Source organism: Barbus barbus (assembly GCF_936440315.1).
Source record: "Barbus barbus genome assembly, chromosome: 12".
NCBI classification, from domain to species: domain Eukaryota; kingdom Metazoa; phylum Chordata; class Actinopteri; order Cypriniformes; family Cyprinidae; genus Barbus; species Barbus barbus.
Genome location: NC_136740.1, coordinates 1,793,520 through 1,820,000, shown reverse-complemented (window position 1 = coordinate 1,820,000; position 26,481 = coordinate 1,793,520). Strand labels below are relative to the sequence as shown.

At 38.2% G+C, this 26,481-nt stretch overlaps 1 protein-coding gene across 1 annotated transcript in view; it reads right to left on the bottom strand.

Moving 5' to 3' along the window:
* Nucleotides 1-5,598: 5,598 nt before the first annotated feature.
* LOC306878031 (A disintegrin and metalloproteinase with thrombospondin motifs 16-like) overlaps nucleotides 5,599-26,481 on the bottom strand; it is a gene marked incomplete at both ends in the record, with an annotated part of 68,280 nt that continues 47,397 nt past the window's right edge. The window contains 7 exons of the mRNA XM_079430115.1: nucleotides 5,599-5,714; nucleotides 6,849-6,996; nucleotides 8,417-8,626; nucleotides 9,587-9,769; nucleotides 11,724-11,928; nucleotides 21,101-21,227; nucleotides 22,977-23,115. Of these exons, the coding sequence (XP_079286241.1) occupies nucleotides 5,599-5,714; nucleotides 6,849-6,996; nucleotides 8,417-8,626; nucleotides 9,587-9,769; nucleotides 11,724-11,928; nucleotides 21,101-21,227; nucleotides 22,977-23,115 (1,128 nt within the window). The remainder of the gene's footprint in view (nucleotides 5,715-6,848; nucleotides 6,997-8,416; nucleotides 8,627-9,586; nucleotides 9,770-11,723; nucleotides 11,929-21,100; nucleotides 21,228-22,976; nucleotides 23,116-26,481) is intronic.

Here is a 26,481-nt window from a genome sequence, read left to right as displayed (position 1 = left end):
GATGTGACTGAATGTCAAATGCTATGGCATTTTACACAAAACATTACACTTATTATAATAAAAATAATAAGCTTTTATTTTTGACCTCTGAATTAAACACACAATCTGATAATATCATATGATAACAATATAGCATACTACTGTTTTGAAATATTTATTGTAATCTTTCTGTTTTAGTATATAGGCTATTAGGAAGTATATACTGGAGTAGACAGGAATGGAGTAAAATTAGACCTTTTTTTACTCCCTTTTATTTATTTGATTTGATTACTAAAAGTGCACAGGACCCCTCTCCAATAAGGATTAGTATTGTTATAATTACAGTACAGAAATATGATTTAATATTATAAGAATGTGTCTATAATGAAAAGCTGCTATCTTTTTTTCAGCAGAACTCTTTTTCTTATTTAAAACATCTTATTTAAACATTTCTTATTTAAAATCTCTATATTGATTGTAATGCAATAACTGTCCTCGTCTCAATGTAACACCAGTAAATGCTGAATCTTTTTTTTTTGTTAGTAAATAATTATTTAAAAGCATCATATTCAAACATTTTTATTTAAAATCTCATAAAATCTTCGTACCGACTGTATTGCACTAACTGCCTTCCCCTCAATTTAACGCCAATTACAATTTATAAAAATAAATAAAATAAAATAAAAAGGGTTTAAAACAGTTTGTATCAATCTCATTACATACAGCCAATACTGTATACAAGTCATTATAAATGCAATAATTATTAGAACAACCTTGTTTAGTTTAAAATCGGACTTCGAATATGTGTTTCAACATTAAATACATTTTATAAATAACACATGCTACTATTTTTAGCATTAGTTTTGGCAACAAAATCTATCACTTCTTTAATAATCTCCTGGAAAGGGGGGGGCTTGCCTCTGCCGGATGGGATACTGAAAACCATTGAAGATCTTTGTGAAGTTTTCTGCAAATAATTTAAATAACTGAGATGCTCTAAGGTCTGCTGTGGTGTGTGATGATCAAATCCAGGTTGATTTGCTGTGGTTCCTCTGAAGGCCACATGAGCGCAGCAGACGTCTAGTGTTGCCTTGATCCTCAGTGATAGTGGACAAAATGATCACAGTTGCCTGTCCCTGAATTGGAAGTGTTAACCACATGTTTTTAACATGCATATGCAAAGTTTTCAATTCTAATTTGCATACAGTTTCAGTAATATTCTGTAATGGTGTGTTTACATGACTTTTTGTTGTATTGTGGCGAGTTTGATCAAATAAAACTTCACACATGGCCGTGAAATAAAACACTCTCAGTTAGTGTTCTGACCATACCAGCATTTAACCAACAGCAGTGATGCTGCATGAAAATGCTTTCTGACACAATCCTTTGTTTAAAAGAGTGATCATTTTTGTCACGTAAACAGCCCGAAGCAAAGAAATAAATGTAGCATACCAACTAAATCCCCTTTTAAACATTTGAGTTTTCTCCACCACCAGCAGCATCAACCTGAATTGCAAAAATCACTAAAAAGGGAAATTAATCAAGACACGCTGGATGGTGGGAGTCTGAGAGGGTGTTAAGGTCAGTTTGGGAGCACTAACCCTGACCCTAAACGCTCACTAACCCTAAAATCAGACGCAAATGACAGGTTGATAAGAACTTTGTTCAAGCTTCAACCTCAACCTTAACCTTACAATCAAACTGATAGAAATGTTGTTCCAAGACCAACAAAGGATATTGATCCCAGAGCATTTCCCCTGCGTGGACAAATCAGATATCAGAAGTAGTTAATGAGCCGTCTGAGACTGAGAGCTAGTTAACGGCTAGGGATGGTCACTATGTTTGTCTGACCAGTGCTGGGAAGTTTACTTTGGAAATGTAATAGGTTACAGATTACAAGTTACTCTTTTAAAATGTAATAGTAGTAACCTTACAGATTACTGTCAGACTTTCAGAAACCCTCATCATTTGAATTAAGATTATAATAATTTAATTGGCACAGTCACTGTAAAATCAGACTTTAGCACTGCTTTGAGTTTGTTTTGAGGTTAAATACTGATTTCAAATCAGAAGATAGTACAATGCCTTAACAACAGTTAATCGGGAAAAAACAAAGCATATACATAAACCCACATTAGAAAGAAAATAGTTATGAATAAGCATGTGTCCTATTCGGTGTCTTAAACTCCTGAAACATTGCATGTTTTAAAGCAGTCAGTACAATTTGGGCAAGAAGTCAATCAAATCTATATGTGTGTGAAAATATTTGGATGTAGCTCACTTTGTAATCTTTAACATTTTCGTAAGTAACTGTAATTTAATTATGCAATTACTCCCCAACACTGTGTCTAACAGGAATGCTCAGTGGAAACACATCCACTGCACTGAACATCCTCCGTCTCTGATGATGGACTGAGAAAGGTTGGTGAGATCATCTTCACGATGAGCAAGAACACATGCAGAACCAAATGATTAGATCTCAGCTGACCGGCCGTAAATCAGCTCTGCTTCTCATTCAGTTCAGATCCTCCTCTCTCTGTCGCTCCTCGAGGACGCTCCATCTGTCCTTGTGTCCAGTACTGTTGTGTTGTTTGTGATGTTAAGCTCCTTCACTTCTAGTCCTGGATCTGATTCCCAAAGGAGGAATAGTTCTCCGAGCTCATCTGAGCAAGTGCATATAATGTTCACAAGTTAATTTTATGGTCTGGTTTTGAAATACCATTTCCGCCTCCTGGTGCAGCATTAAGCCAGATCTTCTTTTGCCATATTTTTTAAGATAATCCCTATTTAATACTCTATGCAATTGCATATAATTAATGAATAAATAGTGTAATATGCTGTGTTTAAGTTACTATTAAGTGACGTACATTTTAGACCCTGGAGCACAAAACCAGTCATAAGGGTCAATTTGTCAAAATTTAGATTTATGCATCATCTAAAAGCTGAATAAATAATCTTTCCATTGATGTATGGTTTGTTATGATCGGACAATATTTGGCTGAGATACAATTATTTGAAAATCTGGAATCTGAGGGTGCAAAAAAATCTAAATATTGAGAAAATCTCCTTTAAAGTTGTTCAAATGAAGTTCTTAGCAATGCATATTACTAATCAGAAATTAAGTTTTGATATATTTACAGTAGGAAATTCACTAAATATCTTCATAGAACATGATCTTTACTTAATATCCTAATGATTTTTGGCATAAAAGAAAAATCAATAATTTTGACCCATACAATGTATTTTTTGGCTATCGCTACAAATATGAAATGTTTTATATTTACAACATTAATCATATATTATGCATGCCATAGTAAGGGCAGTGTAAATGCATTCATGACACCTCTGAGCTACATTAAACAGTTTGTGTAAATGCACCTAAATACCACTTCAGATGCTGCTTCTGTGCCACTTCTGCCCTGCAAAGATGGTTTTGTTTATACTTAATTTGATTGGTAACAGCCCTGAGATGTGTTATTATTCTAATTGCATGCTCTGCAGTGAATGGGTGCCGTCAGAATGAGAGTCCAGACAGCTGATAAAAACATCACAATAATCCACACCACTCCAGTCCATCAGTTAACATCTGGAGAAGACCAAAGCTGCATGTTAAAATGCAAATCCATAATAACACTTCCTCCAGGGAAAAAGTCTCTCTATTTTTCTCTCTTACATCAAAATCCACCTGCATATTTGTTTAGAGCTGTTTTGGCTTGTAAACGCTGCTTAATCTGTGCAGATTTCTCTCCTGATTCAGACCAGATTACTTTTTCACTGGAGTCAGCGTTATTATGGATTATGGACTCGTATTTTTGACATTAAAAACGTCTTAATGATGGATTTGTTTCAGCTTTTGTCTTCTCCAGATGTTAACTGATGGACTGGAGTGGTGTGGATTATTGTGATGTTTTTATCAGCTGTTTGGACTCTCATTCTGACGGCACCCATTCACTGCAGAGCATCCATTGCAGAGACACTGATGCAGAGACACATTTATACAAACCTGATGAAGAAACACACTCATCCTGATCTTAGATGGCCTCATTTTCAACTATTCCTTTAAATAAAGGTTTCTTTAAGGATGTAAACATTGTTTTTTTTTTTGTAAAGACGTTCCACCATTACTGCAGACAGAGCTGATGCTGATGATTTGATCAATACAGCCTCACAGCACAATGAAGACCATCGTGTAATCATTCAGTGTAAGTATCAGATTGTTTTCATCTGGTCTATTGCTTGCGATAGCAGCAGTTGCTCTTGCCTGCTTCAATTGCTTCAATAATATTCAGAACATTCATCTAAACTTTCAAAAGCCTCTAACAAAACATGGTTTAAGTCTTACCGAATGCCATGAGACATTAATAACATGAAGTGATGTATGTGTTTTCTGTTAAAGTCTTCATAGAGCTGTACGTTAGAAGCTGGTGAAAAGCTCACAAGTGATATTAATTCCTGAACGCGCTCCAGCGGCCTCGTCTGACTCCATCTGGAAACAATAGCGCACGAAGAACAAGAAAAAGCTCTGACTCAGCGTTAGCGAAGCCGGATCACGAGCAATCTGCATATCTGCTTCCTACGGCCAAGAGAGAAAGACAACACAGCCTGTAATGTGATGGCAATGTGACATGCGTCACGTTTAATAAGATCTGCCACTTATAACAAACCCTGCGTCCACTCCTCAGAACAACACTCGCTGTGGACGAGCAATTACATTCATCTACTGCTGCTGTACAACAAACGCAAATACTGTAAATGATGGAAGTCATTTGTGTGAATCCCACATGTGCAGCATCTCTCGGTCAGACCAAAGACAGATTTACAGTTCTTGGCAGTCGTGCGGTTGCTAAAAACATCCCACGAAGAGAGCTGACTCTGTTAAACGTGACACTTCTTACAGTTCATTAAACTAGTTTAATTGGCGTTTTGTTTTCCTCTGAAATAATGAAACCCAAACACGTAACAGTACTGTGAAGGCATGATTAAACATACAAAAATATCCAATCGTGCAGCTATACCCGAAGTTGAACAGGAACATAAAAGCCGTGTATGTTACAGCAGAATAGCATTCTGGCATACTGCAGTATTGTTAATAAATAAGATAATTAATATCAATCATATAAAAAGCGCTGATTCATTATCATGTTAATAACCCCTGTTATGCAACAGCTGCTCGGCTGCCATTAATATCAACATATAGCACCAAAAATGACTGTAGCTCTACTACATGACGCCATATTCTCCACAATGATATGCATTAAGTCTGTTTATGTGATTCACATGATATTATGAGGCATGTTCATGGAAAAACACAAGACATGTCCATGCATTTGGACACATTAATTCAGTCTAGCCTATATCCGGAGGCAGAGTACATCCCATCCGCTTGAAGCTCTGTGAAACACAATAAAAGGAGTCCTCGCACCCTCGCTGACACGCCTCCAGAGGGCTTCGTCGATGATGTCATTTCCTGCATAGAGCCACAGTCTCGCCGGAATCGGCCGTGTCATCCTCCAGACAAACAAGCCGCTCTGAGTCTTTATTAATAATGTCTTTGTGTTCAGTACGAGGGCATGGCTCTGCTCCATCCAGGGCTCAGAAGTCAAGCATCTCGAGAAGTTCTCACGGGTTTGTGTGCGAGCAGGACTTGCAGCATTGCTTCCCGTAGAACTTGTGGTTGCAAACGCCATGCTGCGGCACCAGATAACACCAGCTGAAATGATCCTTACAGACCACATCTGCACAGAGAAACACGGATGTCACACAGAAGCATGGGATGCATGTCTGTCACACTTTAGCTTGGGGACCAGTTCTCACTATTAACTAACTCCTAAACTCCTAATTAGCTGCTTATTAATAGCCAGTAAGATAGTTGTTAGGTTTAGGTATGGGGTTTAATAAAGATGCAGAATAAGGCATTAATATGTGCTTTATAATTACAAATAAACAGCCAATATACTAGTAATATGCATGCTAATAAGCAACTAGTTAACAGTGAGAATTGGTCCCTAAATTAAAGTGTTACCAGCATGGTCTTTGTACATTTTGACCATTTAATTTCAACTGATTTGTAAATCACAAACAAACAAAAAATTATATTTCTATTTAGCTTTAATTCAGTTTCATTATAGTTTTAGCTATTTTAGTACTTATAGGCCTAGTACTTATTTTTAGCTTAATTGCCAAGGCATTTATTTTTCAATAAAGTTTTTAAGTTTTTTATCTAATATTTAGAATTTATTTCAGCTTTACTTCACAAAAAAAAAAAAAAAAAAGAAGGTAATTAAAACACTGAAACATGCTATCAATGGTACAAATGTCAACTCCCTCTCTCTTTATTAGAAATTCAGCAAATTAAACATTGTTTAATCACATTAATTAAAATATCATGATATTAATCACAATTATCAGTGCTGTCAAAAACAATTAATCGTGATTAATCACATCCAAAATAAAAGTTTTTGTTTACATAATATATGTGTGTGTGTTGTGTATATTATATATATATATATATATACACACAAACACATACAGCATATATTTTGAAATATTTACATGTATATATTTATATTCATATAATTTACATCATATATAAATATATTTAATATATAAATGTAACATATTTTTCTTAAATATATACATGCATGTGTTTGTATTTATATATACATAATACTAAAGAAAATAATTAAATGATTAAAAAACTATACAGAGCTTTAAAAAATGACAGATACAACAAAATTACTGAAACTTAATAACTTAATATATATATATAAAACTATAATGTATCTCAATAGTAAGAAACACTTCTCAAAAGTGTATTGATTATATAACCAGTATGATGTGATGGAATCACATCCCAGCTGACGACAGACCTTTCTTCTGCGGCTGAGGGCAGAAGGCAGTGTTACAGGCCTGGGTCATCACAGGCTTCATCTGCAGGACACAGCCGGAGGAGGACCGTCCATGAAGGAGACACTGCACGGAGCGCATCTGAACGCCGCCTCCACACGACACCGTACACTGCACACCAACACAAAACACTAGGGATGTAACCATATCATCAATATATCCTCATATCGCAAACTGTCTCCATATTATCGTGGTCACATGACGATATGAAACAATAGGTCTTCTGGGCAAAAAGTGTAGTTCTTAAAATATATTTAAACTTCTTATTCTAACAAAAAAGGTCTTTAAAGTTGTGTTTTGGGGCATTATGTTTTGGCACAGTAGCTGTCAAATGAACTCAAACCGATCAAACTCAAATCTCTTCATCAAGTCTGTTTTTGTTGTGTGTTTCAAAGCGAAGTGCACACTTCGTTCAGACGATCAGCTCGTGATCCGGTGTTTTCCACGAATGCTCCGTTCACACCGAATACTTGCAGTGAACTCATTTATTGCATCTGATGTGAATTTAGCGCTCGTTTGGAAACTCAACAGCCACCAGTTCTGCTTTATTTTCGCGGCAGATGATTACAGCGTTTCACTAGATTTGTAGCGAGACGTGTTTTTGCAAGCATGTTTTCACTGAAGCTGGAGTTTTCCTTCAAAATAAAAACTCTACTGCCGTTTACGTCAAAATGAAAGCTTAAAAGTGCAGTATGAATTACTGGTTTAAATGCAGTCCAGATTCAAAATATCTTTCAAGTGTAGAAATTAGGAAAGAAGTATTGTAATTTCCCAACTGTAGTGTAAAGCAAACATAATATACCTATGAAATATTCATTTGGTAACACTTTAGAATAGGGAACACTTATCCACTATTAACTAAACCTTTCCCTCAATAAGTTCCTAATTTGCTGCTGATCAATAGTTAGTTGTTAAGTTTAGGTATTGGGTAGGATCAGGGATGTGTCAGTCATGTGTTTCCCGCCCTCCTGTGTCCTTATATGGTTCTTTTTCTGTCCTTGTTTAGTGTGATTATTAGTTAATTCTGTTCAGCTTTGTTTTAGTGTTTATCTGTCATTAACCTGTGTATTTAAGTTCCTGTCCGTTTAGTTAGTGTTGTCTGGTCTACTCGTTACTCCTGGTGTTCTGTGTGTCTTGCCCTGCCTCGTCTGAATTAAAGACTGTATTTTTGAGTTTATCCTCGTCTCCGTCTCACAAATTAAAGAGGGTTGTGTCCCCTTTAATGTTTAGGTAAATCAATTCACTGACTTTTCTCTGTCTAAAGTTTTCTTAGTTAAGAACATGGGTTGGTGCTCTTAATTTTGAACTCTCAAAGTGCATTAGATAGAATAATTTAATTGTAAAATGTACAAAATTTAAATTTTTCCCCAATTGTTAATTTGTCTTTTTTTAAAATATTGAAATAAAAATTGTATTGTGGATTTCATATCGCAATATTATCGTATCGTGAGATTTTGATATTGTTACATCCCTACAAAACACAACATGAAGCTCATGACGTCAGGTGTCTGTGGGAGGAGGGAAGACCTGCCTGAGACCACGGGGAAGAGTACCAGTCCGGTCTGCTGTGAGGAGAGGCCACGGGACAGTCTGACAGGACACAGCTTCTCTGGAGCTCCATGGAGGGTTTGGCCACATGCTGACACTTTCTGGCTGACAATTCTCTGTATTTTCCTGCAACGTCCTTCTCTGCGCACTTCACCACACGCAGCTGAAGACCCTTACCACAGGACACTGAACACTGCAGAGAGACAGAGAGAACATCACAGCCCTCATTCAGCTCAAACACACGTCTGTGCATCAGAAACTGTGCTGAAGATCATGGGCTCAATTTTCAGGAAATGCATGAACAAATAAAAAAAAGTATATAATGAATGCTGTGTCAGTTGCTTTGGATAAAAGCTTATGCCAAATAACATTTAAGTTAATGCATTAAGAAGACACTTTCATCCAAAGTGACTTATAATAGAGAAGCATAAGCAATCCTATGTTTATTAGATCACCAGATTTGTAAACAAGCTGTAGGAGAGTAGAAATATAGAAAAAAGAAATGATTATTTGGTAGCACTTTAGTATAGGGACAAATTCTCACTGTTAACTAGTTGTTTATTAGCATGCATATTACTAACATACTGGCTGTTTATTAGTACTTATAAAGCATCAATAAATGCCTTAGAATATATATCTAAACTCAACAACTGCCTTACTAACTATTACTAAGCAGAAATTAGGCGTTTAATCAGGCAAAAGTCATAGCTAATAGTGAGAATTGGTCCCTAAAGACCAATTATGTTTTGTAAGTGCACTTGTTCAGGGTTGTGGAGTGGTTCTGTGCTGATGGACAAGGAGTTTAAAGCTGTTTCTTGAATGTTTTGATGGTTTCAGCAGTCCAGGAGAAGGTGTGCAGCTCATTTTACCGGAGAGGAACAGAGAGGGTGAAGGTTCTGGAAAGCGACTTTGTGCCATGTTGTAAAGGAACAACAAAGCATCACTTGTTTAAAAATGTAACACATACTGTAACTGTAAATGTAAAATATAAGAGGCCTGTGATAAATGATACAGCTATCCTTTAGCAGATGCTTTTATTTAAAGTGCTGTCATTACAAGGACAACCTCTTCAGAGCAGCGTTGGGTCACTACTCCAATATTTGCTTTCACACCACATCACCCCAGTGTACACAATGCATTGCAAGGGTTTTACCGGTTGCCAGGTTGAGACGAACCACTGGGCCTTGCGCTGTTTGTGGCAGCGTTTGATCACGCAGGTCTCTTGGCTGCTGGGTTTGGGCAGAGCGGCACAGGAGGCGTCCGGCAGCACACGGGAGTCTCCGCTCACACACGTCACCGCTCTCTTCATCACTCCCTTCCCACATTTACGAGAACACTGGGGGAAAAACAACATCAGACAATGATCCTCAGTCAAGTTTCAACTATAGAATTAGTTGTGCATTTAGTCACTGTTTGTTTTCATTCTGCTGGTCGGTGGATGCTGCATCACACAAAACAACAGTCTTCTGTTACAGATGCAATTATATTTATAATATTTAATCTAAAATTCTGAACCCCACACTTTTTAAATGAAGGGAAAACTGCACCTTGAAGTTGAACTGAACATATAAATGAAGTACAAAGTGCATTGTCCAGAAATGTACAGTTTATCATTAAGTTGAAATTCTGGGTCAAACTAGATTAATTTGGTATAAGCAAGTTAAAGCAGTAAACCTTCAACGTGAATACTTCTCACATATTACAAAAAAAGCAAACATGAAAATATAGACTTTTTTTTAAAAATTGTTTTTCACAAAATGAGAAAACGATCATTTATAATTTTTTAGGGATGTACGATATTAGATTTGTGCCGATATCTGATATGCCGATATTTTCCTAATAATTTTGTCCGACAGCCGATGCTGCTACTGATATATATTTCCCTCTGTTTTGAAACAACGCCAAGTCTCTCCTGTGCAGAAATTATAAACAAATAATTTTTTATAAATCAAATAATCTTTGGTTAGTTTTAAGCAAAAATGTATTTGTTAGAACTTTTTTTTTTAAATGACAAGACATTGAAAGCTTTGAAATTAAGTTTCTTTAATTAATAGTTTTTTTAAGACAGATGCAGTTGAAACCTTAACATTTTATTTGTGGATTTAACATTAATAGATGGTCTAAAGCAAAAGAGTAAAATTTGTAAAACTGTAAAAATTCAAAAAATCTTTTAGAGCTCCTTGTATTTAGGTTTTCATAATCCATTTGAAAAAATATATTACATATTAATGAATAAATCTGTTTGTATTATTTAATTTACAAGTGTCATTTTTGTGATTTTTATTCATGTAAGCTATAGCTTCTGGCCTTTTAATCAAAGCATACTCGTGATTTATTTTATGACATCAATTACTGCTTTATTTATTCAGAAACACAAGTTTATTTTTAATTTTTTGTGGGTGTCTGTACAGTAGCCTTTAACCATGAAATGTGTAATCAGAAGTATAGCAGAATGTCGTACGCACATTCCACAACACCTCAGTGTCAAAACTTTGCAGGCATGTAAATGAGAAATAGTCACAGCATTTCAAGAAAAACACCCCAGGTTTACCAGAAATGTGTTCGGGTCAAACTGACCATAATATAACATAATATAAGAATTTACTGCCTTTGGCTGCTATTTAAAGAAAGATATACATTTTTACACAGAATATGTTTATGTGGATTATATTTTTAAGTATCTAGCTGTTAGCTTAGCAACATGCAGAGCATTTCTGTCATTTACATTGGAAAGTAGTTTTCTATGTATACAGTCACTAAAATTTATTCAGACACCTTCAACATTTAAGAAAATGGTAATAAAATATAACAAGAACTCAGAGTTAAACTGTGTCAGAACAAATTGATCTTGAGAATATGAGATAACTTTGATAGAAAGGTATGTAATGAATTGGGTTGAATAGCTGTCAGCTGATACATTTAAGGACACAGTTAGATCAAACCAATTAAGCTCAACCAATCACCAAGCAATGCTTCATTCTGTTCAGTCTGTGGTGGAGAAAGGTTGCGTTAGCAATTAAAGAAGAGCACTTAAGCAAAACATGCTCAGGTCAAAGTGTCTGAATCATTTTTGATCCCAAATTTTACTGCTAGTCCACTGTATGAAGAATTTTTGTGCATAATATCACAGTTTACTTTATTTTGCTATCCTCACTTACACAAATGAACTATAGTGTCCTGCACCCATGAGGAAAAATATATCAAAAATGATATCTGGTGTCTGAATAATTTTTGGTTTGACTGTATGATGCATTGATGACCGACACAGAGTTGTGTGACTGAGCACTGACCTGAGACCAGGGTCCGGCGCTCCAGGCCGGCGGGCAGCTGTGTGTGCTGCAGGTCTGTTTGCGGGGGGGCGGCGGTTGTGTGCACTGGCCATTAGCCACCGTGTGCACCTGATCCGGGCCTGTTTTCTGGACACAGCGCACCTGTCTGATCTGTTCTCCGGATCCACAGCTGCGGCTGCATGTAGCCCAGTCCTCCACTCGCCAGCTGTGGTGTACAGTAACACACATTAGTGCCTGACATCCGGAGACAGTTATTTGTGTTAAAACAATCACTCATATTTATTTATCATATGTGCAGAGTTCAACCCGAGCTTTCCCAGAGCATTTCCTATGTGTACTGCTTATTACATAGTTCTCAGTATACTGCACACTGCAGAAAGATTACTGTTTTTTAAATTATGAAAAGCATTTCAACAGCATTCTGGGTCATAATTGCTAAACAATACAAAGTGATTCGGTATCGCTTTAGATTACAGCCTGCAATGTACCGTGTAATTAAACAGAATTTACGGCGTACCTTGTAACTAGTACCTTCACAGTACCTACTCATAGGTATAAGGGAACAATATGCAACGTTTGGGGAACCTGCGGAATTATAAAGCATTTATACTGTAAGTATTTTATAACTAAAGAGTACTTATTCTGAAATTACGTGCATGTAGAGACCAAGATTTTACACGTCAGCATAACTTATAGCTGAATGTATATGTAGGTAAACGGAAACAATATACTATATGTGTAACTATTCTAGGATTACGTGGTATTTATATCCTACTGTGTTAGGCAACAATATTATGATTTAAGAGGGTAACAAGGCATCACTTTAGATTACAGCCCGCGGATGTAAAGCATATTTTCACCTGTTTCAGGACACTGGATAGACACCAGCACATGTTTGGCTGCTGTTACCCGCAGAGTGACTCTCTGCTGTGATCTTGGACACCCAAAAGTGTCTCGCAACCACAGAACATAATCTATGAGTGTGAACGCAAATGGTTTTAGCTATAAGCCTGACTTCACACACTGCGGCCTTCTAAAATACACTCCAGCACATACTGCAGGTTCAGTGGTGGCACAAGGGCTTTAATGTGCTTAACTGTATTGAATGCACACTTGTAGTGTACTTTTAAAAAGTGCACTTTGTAATAATAATGTCAAATTAAACGTTTAATTTAAAATACATCTTAAATCATTATGTTTAAATAATCTTTTGTTGTGCTTTAAAGAAGTACACTTATTTTGATGTGTTGACTATCAAACTAAAGCACATGTAAAGCACTTGATTATAATTTTAACTGTAGAGTTTTATTATATATTACATTTAAAATTTATATATTTGAATGCACTAAATTGTAACTTCATTGTTATAAACGTGTAATTAGAAATATATTTAAACACAAGTTTCAATAGAAATGCCATTAAAGTATATTTGTGTTTATCATAAAGGCTTGTCAGTGCATTCAGCAGTAACACATTAACCATATTTCAAAGACAACATAATTATGAATCACATATAAAGATGGGCTTAACTTAAGTGGGTCAGAAACACTGTAAAGGTCAGCTAATGGCATTTAGTATAAATTTAAACTGTAATACATTTTCATTGAATTACAAATAACATGCAATTGTCTGAAAACATTACATTTAGTGTGTGTATGTTCGTGTGAAGTATATCATTTCTGTATTAAGTGCTCATGTTAAATTTTTTTTCCAGAGTGCACTTCTTTTCAAAAGGGTCTCTAAAAATTTCATTTGTGAGATCAGACATGGGGACGGTGATGGTCTTCACCAAAAACACTGCATCTTACATACAACAGCTGTCATTATACAATTATTTACCTGTTTGTTCAAACAGGTACATAATTGTTTTAGACATTCATGCTAGTTTTGGCATCTTCACTGACTATCTCTCTCTCTCTCTCTCGCTCTCTCTGTTTCTCTCTCTCTCTCTCTCTCTCTCCATCTGTCTCTCTCTCTCTCTCTCTCTCTCTCTCTCTGTTTCTCTCTCTCTCTCTCTCTCTCCATCTGTCTCTCTCTCTGTCTCTCTCTCTCTCTCTCTCTCTCTCCATCTGTCTCTCTCTCTGTCTCTCTCTCTGTCTCTCTCTCTCTCCATCTGTCTCTCTCTCACAGTGTGTTGGCTACAAGCACCTTTGTTTCTAAGTTCAATTCAGGTTACACCTGAATGCTCTTTTTGTAAGGCTTCTGACGCTGCGTTTCATTTATTTTGTGAGTGTTCAAAGCCTACTCCACTTTTTGTACTTTTAGAAAAACTAATTATGAAATTGGGATTTTCATTTACAAAAACCCTTTTTATTTTTGGTTGCAAGTATAAGCAGTCATGGCATGAACGGTGCTTGCCAAGTTTTTATTAGGACAAGCCAAGTTAGCAATCCTGAAAACTCATCAATGTAAAAATGCTGGTCATTGGTAGAATTAAGGGTTGCTGTTGAATTTGCATATTATAAACAAAATGATAATGTACCTTTTTTTCAAAATTAGGTGGGGTGTGAAAGATGCATTAGTGGTAAAATTGTTATTTAATACTTTGTTGGTGTTTTTTGTGTATTAGCTCTGTAATGTGTTGAGAAATGTATTAGATTAAAGGGGTTTTAAAAGTCAAAGTCTCTCTCTCTCTCTCAGGGCAGGAATCCCATGAAGACTCAGTGCTTGAATGGATAACTTTACAGGACCAAGTCAGCATTTTCTGGGAAGACTGACGTAAGGGGACACAAGATCTCTGACTGGAAGATCATCTGTGTGCCAGGGAAACCGGTTTAATCAGACAAGTCCAGAGATAGAGCAGTCGACTGCACTGGCTCAGGCACACGGACGTCTATCTCACAAACACCCTACTCTGCTCTCTCAAGCACATCTGAAGAAACGAGAGATGCTCGTGTGTGCTGAAGTCCCTGCAGTGATGTGAGGGTGGTTGCCAGGCTGTTGTTACAGTTTTAGACTGGCCTTTAGAGAATTACTATTGCAGTTTCTACACTCTTAAAAATAAAGGTGCTTCAAAAGGTTCTTCACAGCGATGCCATAGAAGAACCATTTTTGGCTGCACAAAGAACCATTCAGTCAAAGGTTCTTTAAAGAACCCTCTCTTTCTTACCTCTTTATAATCTGAAGAACCTTCTTTCGCCACAAAGAAGCTTTTGTGAAACAGAAAGGTTCTTCAGATGTTAAAGGTTCTTTATGGCACCATTTAGACAAAAAAGGTTCTTATATGGCATCATGTTATTTGTAAGAGTGTAGGGTGTTTGCCAACTGGATCTTGCACTTATCATCCTTCTTTGTCGATGATTTCACGAGAGGCTGTTGCAAGACAGGCGTGGTTTTTGGGATAGGACCAGAGTCTGTCTGTCTGTCTCTAAAGCCATCAACACTTGCTGATATGTTGTTCCATACTTTCGCTGACAGTCCCTCACCACCAGTGCGTTACAGAAAACACGTGCAGGACGGATCCGATCTCCAGCCGTCAGAGACCAGTGCATATGGATCTGTAATGTGCATTTCAATTATGTTGTAACGATGAATGGCTATAATAAGTAATTATAGCCATTCATCGTTACAACATAATTGAAAGCCAGGTGCAAACTAAAAATGAGCAGCGTAAATGATATCAATGATAACCAGAAACAAATCATAAAACATTAAAACTATACAATGATTGTGTCACCACAACTTAAGTACAATAAATGCATGGTTAAAAATTTATTGATTTAAACGAATTAAGCTGCAAACATTATTTTGATGAGTTCTGTAAAGCATGCTTTGCACAGGACTGGATAAGCAGAATAAATGTTGAAATTATGTGTTGTTTAGTTTGTTGGTTGAACATAATTTACTACTTAAAATGATCAATGTAAACTGTTGCTTTATTTGTTTGTTTATTCTTCTTATTTATAGCCAGAACATTTGTTTTTAGAGTGTAGTTTTCTTCACATTCAAAATGTTCATAGCAAGGTTGCAAAAATTGCAAATGTCATAAAAATTTATTGAAAAATATATCATATATCTAAATGTTTGAAAATATTTTCTGAAATACCTTTCACTGACCACTGGTTGAAAAACCCCTATTCATGTGCTCAAGCGCACAGCCGTCTGTCAGCGACGTGTCCCGCATTACTCGGTTTCCTCTGAGCTTTACCGTGTCACTCTTCCCTCGCCTTAAAGCTGATCTCGTCTGGTTCTCCTCAGTCCCAGCGGACCCAAAACCCTCTCAGTAATCCTGCAGGACATGCTCTCATCCCTCCAAAGCCCTCGTTTTTCAGCAGCAGGTTAAGCATGGACCTTCATCACGAGAGCGTTTCTCCAGAGTCTCCTGAAGAGCCATGAGCTCACTGCATATTCAATATCCTCCACCATAAATCAGCACATTAGCCATATTACTGTACATGTCGAGACAGATATTTCTCGTTTGCATTGTCTCAGCTGAGATTATTCTGTCAGAACAGGTTGTTGCACAATCATGCAGAATAAATAATAACAGTTCTGACATCTGAAATCACAAAAACGTGCATCTGATTGTCAAACATCATGAAAAACCATAGAAGCAACAACAACAAACAACAACAAACCTACAAAATGGCCTCTCATGTGTCTCTGGCGATCAGCATCACCGTCTCTGTTTCTCGGCTCTGCCTGACATGAGTTGTCGAATCCAATTGTCCACAATCTATAATTGTCCAGATTCGGTGCTGATCTGGGCTCAGGGTTGTGAGGTCACCTTTGTCACTGTCCCAGGAATGGATGAACGGTGGTGCCAACATGTGAGTAATGTCGGGTACACCCAAGACGTGCCAGTTGGCCAAGGTGACCTTTCACCCCACCACGCCCAGGCCGAGCTGCCAGACGCCCATCAGTGGGCTAATTCATCTCAACATGTTTACTGGGCAATGCCCTTCTTTGTCAGCCATCAAATCAGCTTTGAGTTCATGCAAACATGATGGATGAAGCATGTTCTCACATGCACTGGGGAAATGACCTGTTTGCTTCAATCACTGAACTCATATGTAGCGCTGGAGAGGCTCGAAGGCTCATGGGATGCAGGTTCTATGTCCAGGTGAATGTGCAGCTTTAGAGGTTTAAAATGCTTTATTACTCCAAAATCTGGAATCTTTTACTAATGGAAATCAGACAAGCTCTTTTAAAAGGCATCTCAACTTTTCATGATTGAAAATCTGTCTATTTAATGCTTTCATCTTCCATAATAACGCAATGAATTATCTTCACATCAAAAGCTTTCTCAGAAAACATTAAGACATTTATTATTTGAATAATTAATAGGCATATCATATAATTAATTAGATTAAAATGTTATATACATAAAAAAAAACAATACATCTAAAAACATACATACTCTACCATTCAAAGGTTGTTATGATTTTTTAATGTTTTGAAAAAAACATCAGGGCTGCATTTATTTGATCAAAAACACTGTAAAAAATGTGAAATATTATTACAATTTAAAATAGCTGTTTTCTATGTGAATATTAAACTGATTTTAAACTGAAACTGATATTAAACTGTAATTGTGTCACGAATCCGGTCTATGAACTTCTGTTTACTCACCACCAGAGGTCACTCGCTCACCACATTGACTCTTGCACTACACCACTGTTGCACTTCACCTCTGGACTGCATTTCCCATCATCCATTGCACTGATCACAGCTGTCACCAATCACACATTGCACTGATTACACAGCTGATCTCAACAGACACGCTTTATAAGCATTCGGACTTCCTCTCTGTCATCGTCGAGTATTGTATGCACTTATCACTTCCCTAGCTGATACCTGTTTCAGATTGTGTTTTCCCCTGCCTGGATTATCTCTCTTTGCCTTGCCCTGTTGGATACTGTTCGCCGATCGAAGACCCACGCTTGTCCTAGGAATACTCTTTGTCTTGCCTCATCTATGTCTGTTTGCTGTGTATCGACCAATGCTTGTTTATGACCATGTCTTTTAATAAAGCTTTGCAGATGTATCCACACGCCTCACGCTTCTGTCACTCTGTTACAAATTGATTTCTGTGACCAAAGCTGTATTTTCAGCATCATTACTCCAGTCTTCAGTGTCACATGATCTTCAGAAATCATAATAATATACTGATTTACTGCTCAACAAACATTTCTGATTATTATCAATGTTGACAACAGTTGTGCTGCACAATATTTTTTTTTGTGGCAACTGTGATGCATTTAATTTTTCAGGATACTTTGATGAACAAAGTTCAAAAGAACAGTATTTATTTGAAATTAAAATCTTTAGTAACATTATAAATGTCTTTACAGTCACTTCTGATCAATTTAACGCATCACTGATGAATAAAAAAAACAAAAACAAAAAAATCTTATTGTCCCAAAATGGCAGTGAACAAACATAATTAATATTTTTTGTATGCCTGATTTTAAGTACAAATGCAACAAAAATATTAAAGCTGCAAGCAATGTTGAAAGGGCCTTCGCACCCGGGCTCAGCGCCAGGAAAACAGCGAATGGTCAGCAATATGCATTTAAACTGGTATATATACAGTATAGGAGGACTATGTCAAAGTTATTTATATGTTCCAAACTTCCTGCTGCCAGCAGGTGGCGCTATGATTATAACAGAATATTGGCCTTCAGACGTGTTCAGGCCAGGACTCTTATCGAACGTGTGAAGTTTGGGGCAGATCGCACATTTTATGTAGTTACAACAACATCCTTTTCCATGAAACATCGAAGTTTGTCAGGCCGCCACGGACACGCCCTTTAACGAAAACTCCAGATCTTCGCAATCTAACATCACAAAGGGCTTTAGATTACACTGACCAAATTTGGTGTTGATCTGTTTAAATCTCTAAGAGGAGTTTGTTTAAATACAACGCCTGAAAATGGCAAAAACAGCACAAAATTGCAGAGAAAATTCAAAATAACAGACTTCCTGTTGGGTTCCGGACTTCGTACCGAGGGACTATTTTGTAGGTATTGGTGCGTTTCAAAGTTTCATGAGTTTTCGCGCATGTTTAGGCTCTCAAAAATGCAATTCATTTTGGAGAAGAAGAAGAAGAAACGAAGCAATTCCAATAGGGTACTCACACCAAAATATATTGATTTTCAGGTCTTTAAGTGGATATGGCAAACGGGAGAAGCAGCAGCAGTGCAGTGTTTTCCCATCAGTATGAGCAGCTGTGTGTTTAGTGTGTTAATGACAGCACAGATGCAGACGCTTAGCAGGATTATAATGCGTGATCTGCCTCTTACACTCAAGATCTGTGAGAAACTCAGAGAAATGGAGAAACTGAGCAAGAGTAGGAAACAGGGGAGAAAGAGCTGGATCTCACTGCCAAAGAAAACACTGCTACACTTGGGAAACAATCAGCTGAGCATCAGGCAGGTTTACGGGAGCTTCAGACACTTTAATGCTTTAAGAGCAGCTCTCAGAGACACGAGAAGTCTCTCTGTCAGCTGTGAAGACGCCTCTGCGCTGGACCTCAGGGATGCTCAAAACCTGCTCTGTGAACTGAGATTCTGGCAGAGCTGATGTGAGGGTCATCCTGTGTCTACCTTGCCAAGCCTTTGGACATTGTTGGTAATTACTCTGCCCTGGAGTCTAGCTGGACTAGGCTTGATAATCGAGACAAAAACATGCTCTGCATGACGCTGCTATGGAGATGCTTCTAAAACATTTGGTGATGGACATGAGAAAATATGAGCAGTGAAGTTTAAAACCACACACACACACACACACACACACACACACACACAGATCTGCTGCAGTGACGCGATATCAGACAACATCTGTGTCTCGTGTCAAATACCTGAAACCAGTCATAACCATGTAGTAACTAGCATGAGAATAAAAAAAACTTTGCATAAAGCATAATAAACTTATGTAATGTAAACTTTAAATGATTGGTTTGTGGTGTTGAAGTCATTTGTTGAGCAACATAACACAAGCATGCACAGTATGTTAATTATAAACTGTATAATGAGGATGTCTAATGATGGACACTGTGTAAGAGTAATAACACATGACTGATTTGAACTGGTCACTGTATTCAGACGGACATTAGATGAGGAATAAAAATACAAATCACAAACAAACCTGGTTCTGAAATGCAAATGAACCCTTGTTAATTGCTTTCATTAATTGAAAAAAGCTGAAATTAAATATAAATGTTACATAAATAAGACCATAAAATGTAGAAATGTTTCAAAAGTTGAAGTAGTGTTATTTTATTATCATAGAGATACTATTAAAGTTTTTTATTAATTATTTTGAATTTGTTTTTGTTTTTATTTTAATTTTAGATAAAGTTTTAGTAATATAGTTGTGTGTTTTTCCAATTTTATTATTATTTTTATTATTATGTCTATATGTCTATATTATTTATTTATTTTTAGTTTTAAATGTTATTGTAGTGCATCAAGTTAAACTGAAAAGGAGGAATGCTGCTTTGCTATTCATTCATTTATTTATTTGTTTGTTTGACTTATTTTTAGTTAAAGGGTAATTTTGAAGCCAAAAATGGAAACTCACCCTCAAGGCATCCTAGGTGTATATGACTTTCTTCTTTCAGACAAATCTAATCAGAGTTATATTAAAACAAAGTCCTTGCTCTTCCAAGCTTTATAATTGTACGATTATTGTTACCCCACTACTTTCTTTTTTTCTTTTAAACTTTGTACCCTCTTAAGTGTAAAGCGCTCTGAGAATTAACATTTAAAGGCGCTATATAAAAATAAATGTATTAGTATTATTATTATAATGGCACTGGGTGGGTGTTTCTGTTCAACAGTCCAAAACAAGTGCAATAAAGCGCATCCATCCATAATAAAACATCCATAACCTCACACTGCGCTGCACGTATGTCCTATGTCATCCGGCTTGCATGTACGACAGTTAGCAGAAGTGAGAGAAAACTGTTTCTAACATTTTAATATGGATGCGCACGCTTTATTTGATGTCTTAAAGATTGGAAGAGCAAGGACTTTGTTTTAATATAACTCCGATTAGATTTGTCTGAAAGAAGAAAGTCATATACACCTAGGATGCCTTGAGGGTGAGTAAATCACGGGCTAATTTCCATTTTTGGATGAACTAACCCTTTAACGATGATAACCCTGAGTTGAAGTACTATAACTGAAATTAAACAAAATGAAATGGAAATCGAAATAAATAATTTTGAAATAAATAAATTGTTAATTTTAAATTACATTTTAAATCTAAAATGAAATCTAAAAATACAAAATGTTAATAATTCAAAATATTAATAAATACTACAAGAGTATATAAATAATACAAAATGAACAGTGGTTCCTTTCTTCTGACATGTCTCCAAATCAGAGCTCTCAGTGTGTGAACAGATGAGAGGAGGTCTGTGATGACGTTACCTTGCGGGACAGGGCTGTGTGTTACAGGACATCGCACCGGTGGACGGCTGAGATCGTGAGTTACAGTAAGACGTGTTCACCTGAACCCTCAGATCCTTGTAGCAGACTGATTTACTGACCATCTGACCTGAGGAACAAACACAAACCACAAGGACTTATATAAAGCTAAATGTAATTCCTAATGAATTAATGGTCATAAAACCTTGTCCTGTGACATAATTTGTGAACTCAAAGAAAGTTCAAGGTATTTGAGCAGAAGAAGCAGTTTTCCAGAGCTTGCCTGTAGGGCCTTTGACCCCCGGGTTAAAGGATGTCCTAACGCAGGTATTGTTCTTTCAGCTGGCCTCGCCTCATGTCACGAATTCTGTCCATAGACTTCCATCCGACTGCCACAAGAGGTCGCCTCTTCATCATATTGACTCTCACACCACACAGACTATCACATCACTCCGGACTACAGTTCCCATAATCCATTGCACTAATTACACACACACAGCTGAATGCACTGATTACACATACACAGCTGAATCCAGTCAGACACGCTTTATAAGCCTTGGACGTCCTCTTTCAGATCGCTGAGTACTGTCTAGCATTTATCACTCTCCTAGTGTTAGCTGCCGTACCGAGCCAGTCCGTGTTTCTGTTTAGTCTCTAGTATTGTTCTGCATTTATCACTCTCCTAGCGTTAGCTGCTTTACGGAGCCTAGTTTAGTCTAGTCATTTCATATTGCCTTGTTTCCTGTTTCCTGATTCCTGCCTGTGTATCTTGAATTAACCCTTGTCTCGCCGCTCTGACTCTGTTTGTACCTCGCCTGGACTATTGCTCATGTTTCTGGGTTACCCCTGTTGTCAAGCCCTCTGGATTTTGTTAGCCGATCGATGACCTACGCCAGCCCTAGGAATACTCTATGTCTTGCCTTATACATATCTGTTTGCTGATGCTCGACCCTGCCTGTGTATGACCACGTCTGTGAATAAAGCTTTGCGCATTGACCCGCACGTCTCACGTCTCGTTCGCCCCATTACACCTCAGGCTCTCCACACACCATCACAGAGCGATAATGTCAGGTCTGGTGTGAAAGACCCATGTCAGCACTACTGATGGAAACAGACCGTATGGACTCACCTGAGGCTCAGCTATAGAGTTACACCTTCACAGACCAGCAGATACGCTTGAGAAACACACAACAATGCTGTTGAGTTTCACTCAGATCATTTAGATTCATTTTGGATGCATGTGCACTAAAAAAATGCAACAGGTTTTACAAAATCCCTTGTGAAAAAGAAATACACTTATGGAAATAATACACTTTAAAATAATTAATAAATCATTCAGACTGATTTTGTGAACTGGATCAAATGATTTATTGAAAAGGTCTGATATCAATAAATCTGATATCACTGCTTCTCTCATAAACTCTCATGAATGAGCTAGGATGGATGTCTAGGTTTTCAGTGAATAACAATTTAAAATAGTAGCGATGCACATGGGTTTGATTTCCATGGAATGCATGTACTGCTGAAATGCAATACGTTGAATAAAATGCAAGCTGCTTTGGATAAAAGTATCTGCCAAATGCATAAATGTAAATATGAAAATTGAATATATACATTTTGATTCAGGTTTATTTTCTATAGGCATTTTATTACGAACAACTGTAAATTTAATCAGCACAAGATTGTACGTGTATTGCAATCAACAGGGCATTATAAGCTTGAGCTTGAGCTGGACCACAATCATAGACCGCCAGAAGATCTGTAGCAGACTGATTCAGTTAAAGTGTTAATGTTTTAACACGTGACTGCAGTGTAATGTCTGTCCTACATTTGCCATTTTCCTCTACTAGAAGAGTGTTGTTTTCAGACTGATCCGTACCTCCTGCACAGCTGGCTGAGCACTGCGAGCGAACGATGGCCCACGTGTAGTTGTGTTTGGGCTCGTTGCGTTGCTCTGTATGCTCTTTGGTCAGTGTGTATTCCCACTGAATGCCCGGATTCCAGCCCTGCATGAGAACCTGTGCAGGGACAAACACACAAGACCTAATGAACCATCGACCACACAGGAAATCACAAAACCATTCTTCATTAATTCTTGAGGACAACAAGTACACTGACTCTGTGTTACGACAGAGCGCTGCCCACATGCTATCAGAACATTCTGCATTTAACACAGTCCAATGTGTTACATGAAAGTCATTTTAACTGTAATTCTATTTTGTAGAGTAATACAAATAGTCAGTAAAATATCAATAAAGCAAAGATCTTTCAAAAATTGAAGTAAATAAAAAAAGCTTAGAAGTTAACTGTTTTATGTTGGTGGTTTATGTTGGTTTCCTATCATTTTGTTTCATAAGTTTTTATAACATTTTCAAGTTTGAATTTAGCAACTTTAACAAGGTCATGTAGTGTTTTCTAATGTTTAAACCTGTTTTGGCTTGTAAACAGTGCTTGATCGGTGCAGATTTCTCTCCTGTTTCAGACACTGGAGGAAGCATTATTCTGGATTATGGACTCGTATTTTAGCCGAAAGCAAGGAATTGAAGTTAAAGAGGTCATTTTAATAAGTTCCTTGAGGTTTACTTATAATGTTAATAAAGTTTTTTGCACAAAAAAAACCCACCAAATAAATATGAGGAAAAATGCTTAATTTCAACCCTCATTCTAACCCTCTTTCTAAAACAACCTGTTTTAAGGGGTGGGTCCTTTAAGGCTTGTCAGTAATCAGGCACTTTTATGATTGGCTAGCGTCATCGCATAGTGTCACAATCTCTAGCTGGAGTGCCCATGAGCTCCTCTAGAGGGCACTCCATCCCATACCTATTCAGTCTGGACTCCATTTCCCAGATACCCTCTGCCTAGGAACCAATTATGGACTCCATCCATTTCCCTTCAGGAGGACTATTTAAGTCAGACAAAGCATTATGCAATAATTTACTTACAATTTGTGATGCAGCTGCAGTTTATCTTTCAACAAATGTTTCTTTGTGACTCTCCATGACACTGTGACTCGTTTACAAAACAAAATCCTCCGATCAATCCTCAGACACGATCCGGGGTGCCGTTAAAAATAAACTATCCACTTGTTCCTTATGCTGGGATCTTTCTGATATCTGTACAAAGACGTGAACGAGCTGTTTAAACCAAATGCGTCAAAGCGAACGTTCTTTCACTGCATTTGTCCTGACGACAGTCTCGAGCGTAGACTGTGTCAGAAAGGGAACCGCATCTGTTTACTGGATCCAGTGTAGACAAGATAGCAGCAGTGATTGTCATTTCTATTTGTTTTTGATGCAACATGACACTCGCTTTCAGCGTGATCAACGGTGCGTTCCAAACGGGATATAACACAGGTTCTCAACAGCTCACTCACAAATTGGTCCAGCTGGGGCTGAACACCTCTCTGTGCAACTGGCTGTTGGACATCCTGATCGGGAGACCTCAAGCAGTACGGGTTGGCAGTAACACATCCAGCACCATCACACTGAACACTGGGGCCCCCCAAGGATGTGTGCTAAGCCCCCTCCTCTTCACTCTGCTGACCCACGACTGCATACCGTCACACAACTCTAATCTTTTCATTAAGTTTGCGGATGACACAACTGTGGTGGGTCTCATTAGCAACAGAGATGAGACAAACTACAGGAGCGAGGTGAGCCGCCTGGCCGGGTGGTGCAGTGACAACAATCTCTCTCTGAATGTGGAGAAGACGAAGGAGATTGTTGTTGACTTCAGGAGAGTACACACTCAGCATGCCCCTCTGACCATCAACGGTGCGACTGTGGAGAGAGTGAGCAGCACCAAGTTCCTGGGTGTGCACATGTAACAGACGTAGGCTGACGCTAGAGGCCGTGGCCTTTAGCCTCCTTGTTAGAGAGCCCGCCTCCCGCGCCGGAGACCGCGGTTCGAATCCCGCTCGGAGCGGGTGGAGTAGAACCGGTTACACACATCACAGAGGACCTCTCCTGGATTAACAACACTGTAGCACTGGCCAAGAAAGCACAGCAGCGTCTCTACTTCTTCCGCAAACTCAGAAGAGCCAGAGCCCCAGCCCCCATCATGTGCATCTTCTACAGAGGCACCATCGAGAGCATCCTGACTAGCTGCATCACTGTGTGGTATGGCGCTTGCAACGCATCCTGCCACAAGTCACTTCAATGCATAGTGAGAGCAGCTGAGAAGATCGTTGGTGTCTCTCTCTCCTCCCTCCAGGACATTTACAGCACCCATCTCACCCGCAAAGCCCTCCGCATTGCAGGTGATCCCACCCACCCGACACACAGCTTCTTCAGTCTGCTGCCATCAGGGAGGAGACTGCGGAGTCTCCAGGCGAGGACCAGCAGACTGAAGGACAGCTTCATACATCAGGCTGTCAGGAAGCTGAACTCCCTCCCGTCCTTGCCCCCCCCTCCCCTCTTTTACCCCATGCAACACTGAACTCTGATACTACGACCCCCCCCCCCCCCCCCCCCACATCCCCACATCCCCAGGACCTTCCACCTTCCCCACCCACTTAAAAACTGTGACCAGCACCTGTCACTTGTGCAGCATTGGACTGATCACTACCTCATCCAGCATTGACTGCAAACTACCTCTTCAGATAGTCTGATAAAAAGACTGTTCTCTTGTCACTTTAACAGACTGATAAGCTCTTCTTGCACTACACATATATCTGCACAGTTTTGTTTTATTTAACTGGTTTGCACTCTATCTATTCTGCCATGTGCCTTATGCCACTTTATCTATCTCTTTCTTTATTTTTCTACAATGTCCTCATTTGTATATTTGTATAGTTGTATGTACATATGTTTAAACTGTATTTATCTGTATTTGAACGTCTACTGTCAGTGTTTAATGTTAACTGTATGCACCAAGGGTCTGAGAGTAACACAATTTCAATTCTCTGTATGTATGTGCCATACATGTGGAAGAATTGACAATAAAGCAGACTTGACTTGACTTGACTATATCGCCTTCTGAAGTAAAAACAATCATGGCCGCCATATTGAAGGGTCGTTCCAAACCAAAGTGCTCAAAACTGGCCACTTCAAAGTGCCCTTCACAATGAAGGATTTTGAATGGTACAACTGATGGGCCCCCATGATTCTTTGCACTGATTTCACTGATTCACGTGATGATGACACATAAGGGCACTTCAAGAAACAGTTGTTTGGTCCCCTACACCCTTCAACCCTTCGAAGCTCTCACTCCGGAGAGTAAACCCTTTGAAGGGATTAGGGCATAGGGATGAGCCCTTCCGAATGGAACGCAGGGTATGTGTCAGATGTTAAGTGACTGAACGCCAGTAGGCGGGGCCTATGCTGAGAAGATGACTATTCGTCGATGTCAGCGCCCAGGTGACGACACATTGCCCATTGGATCCA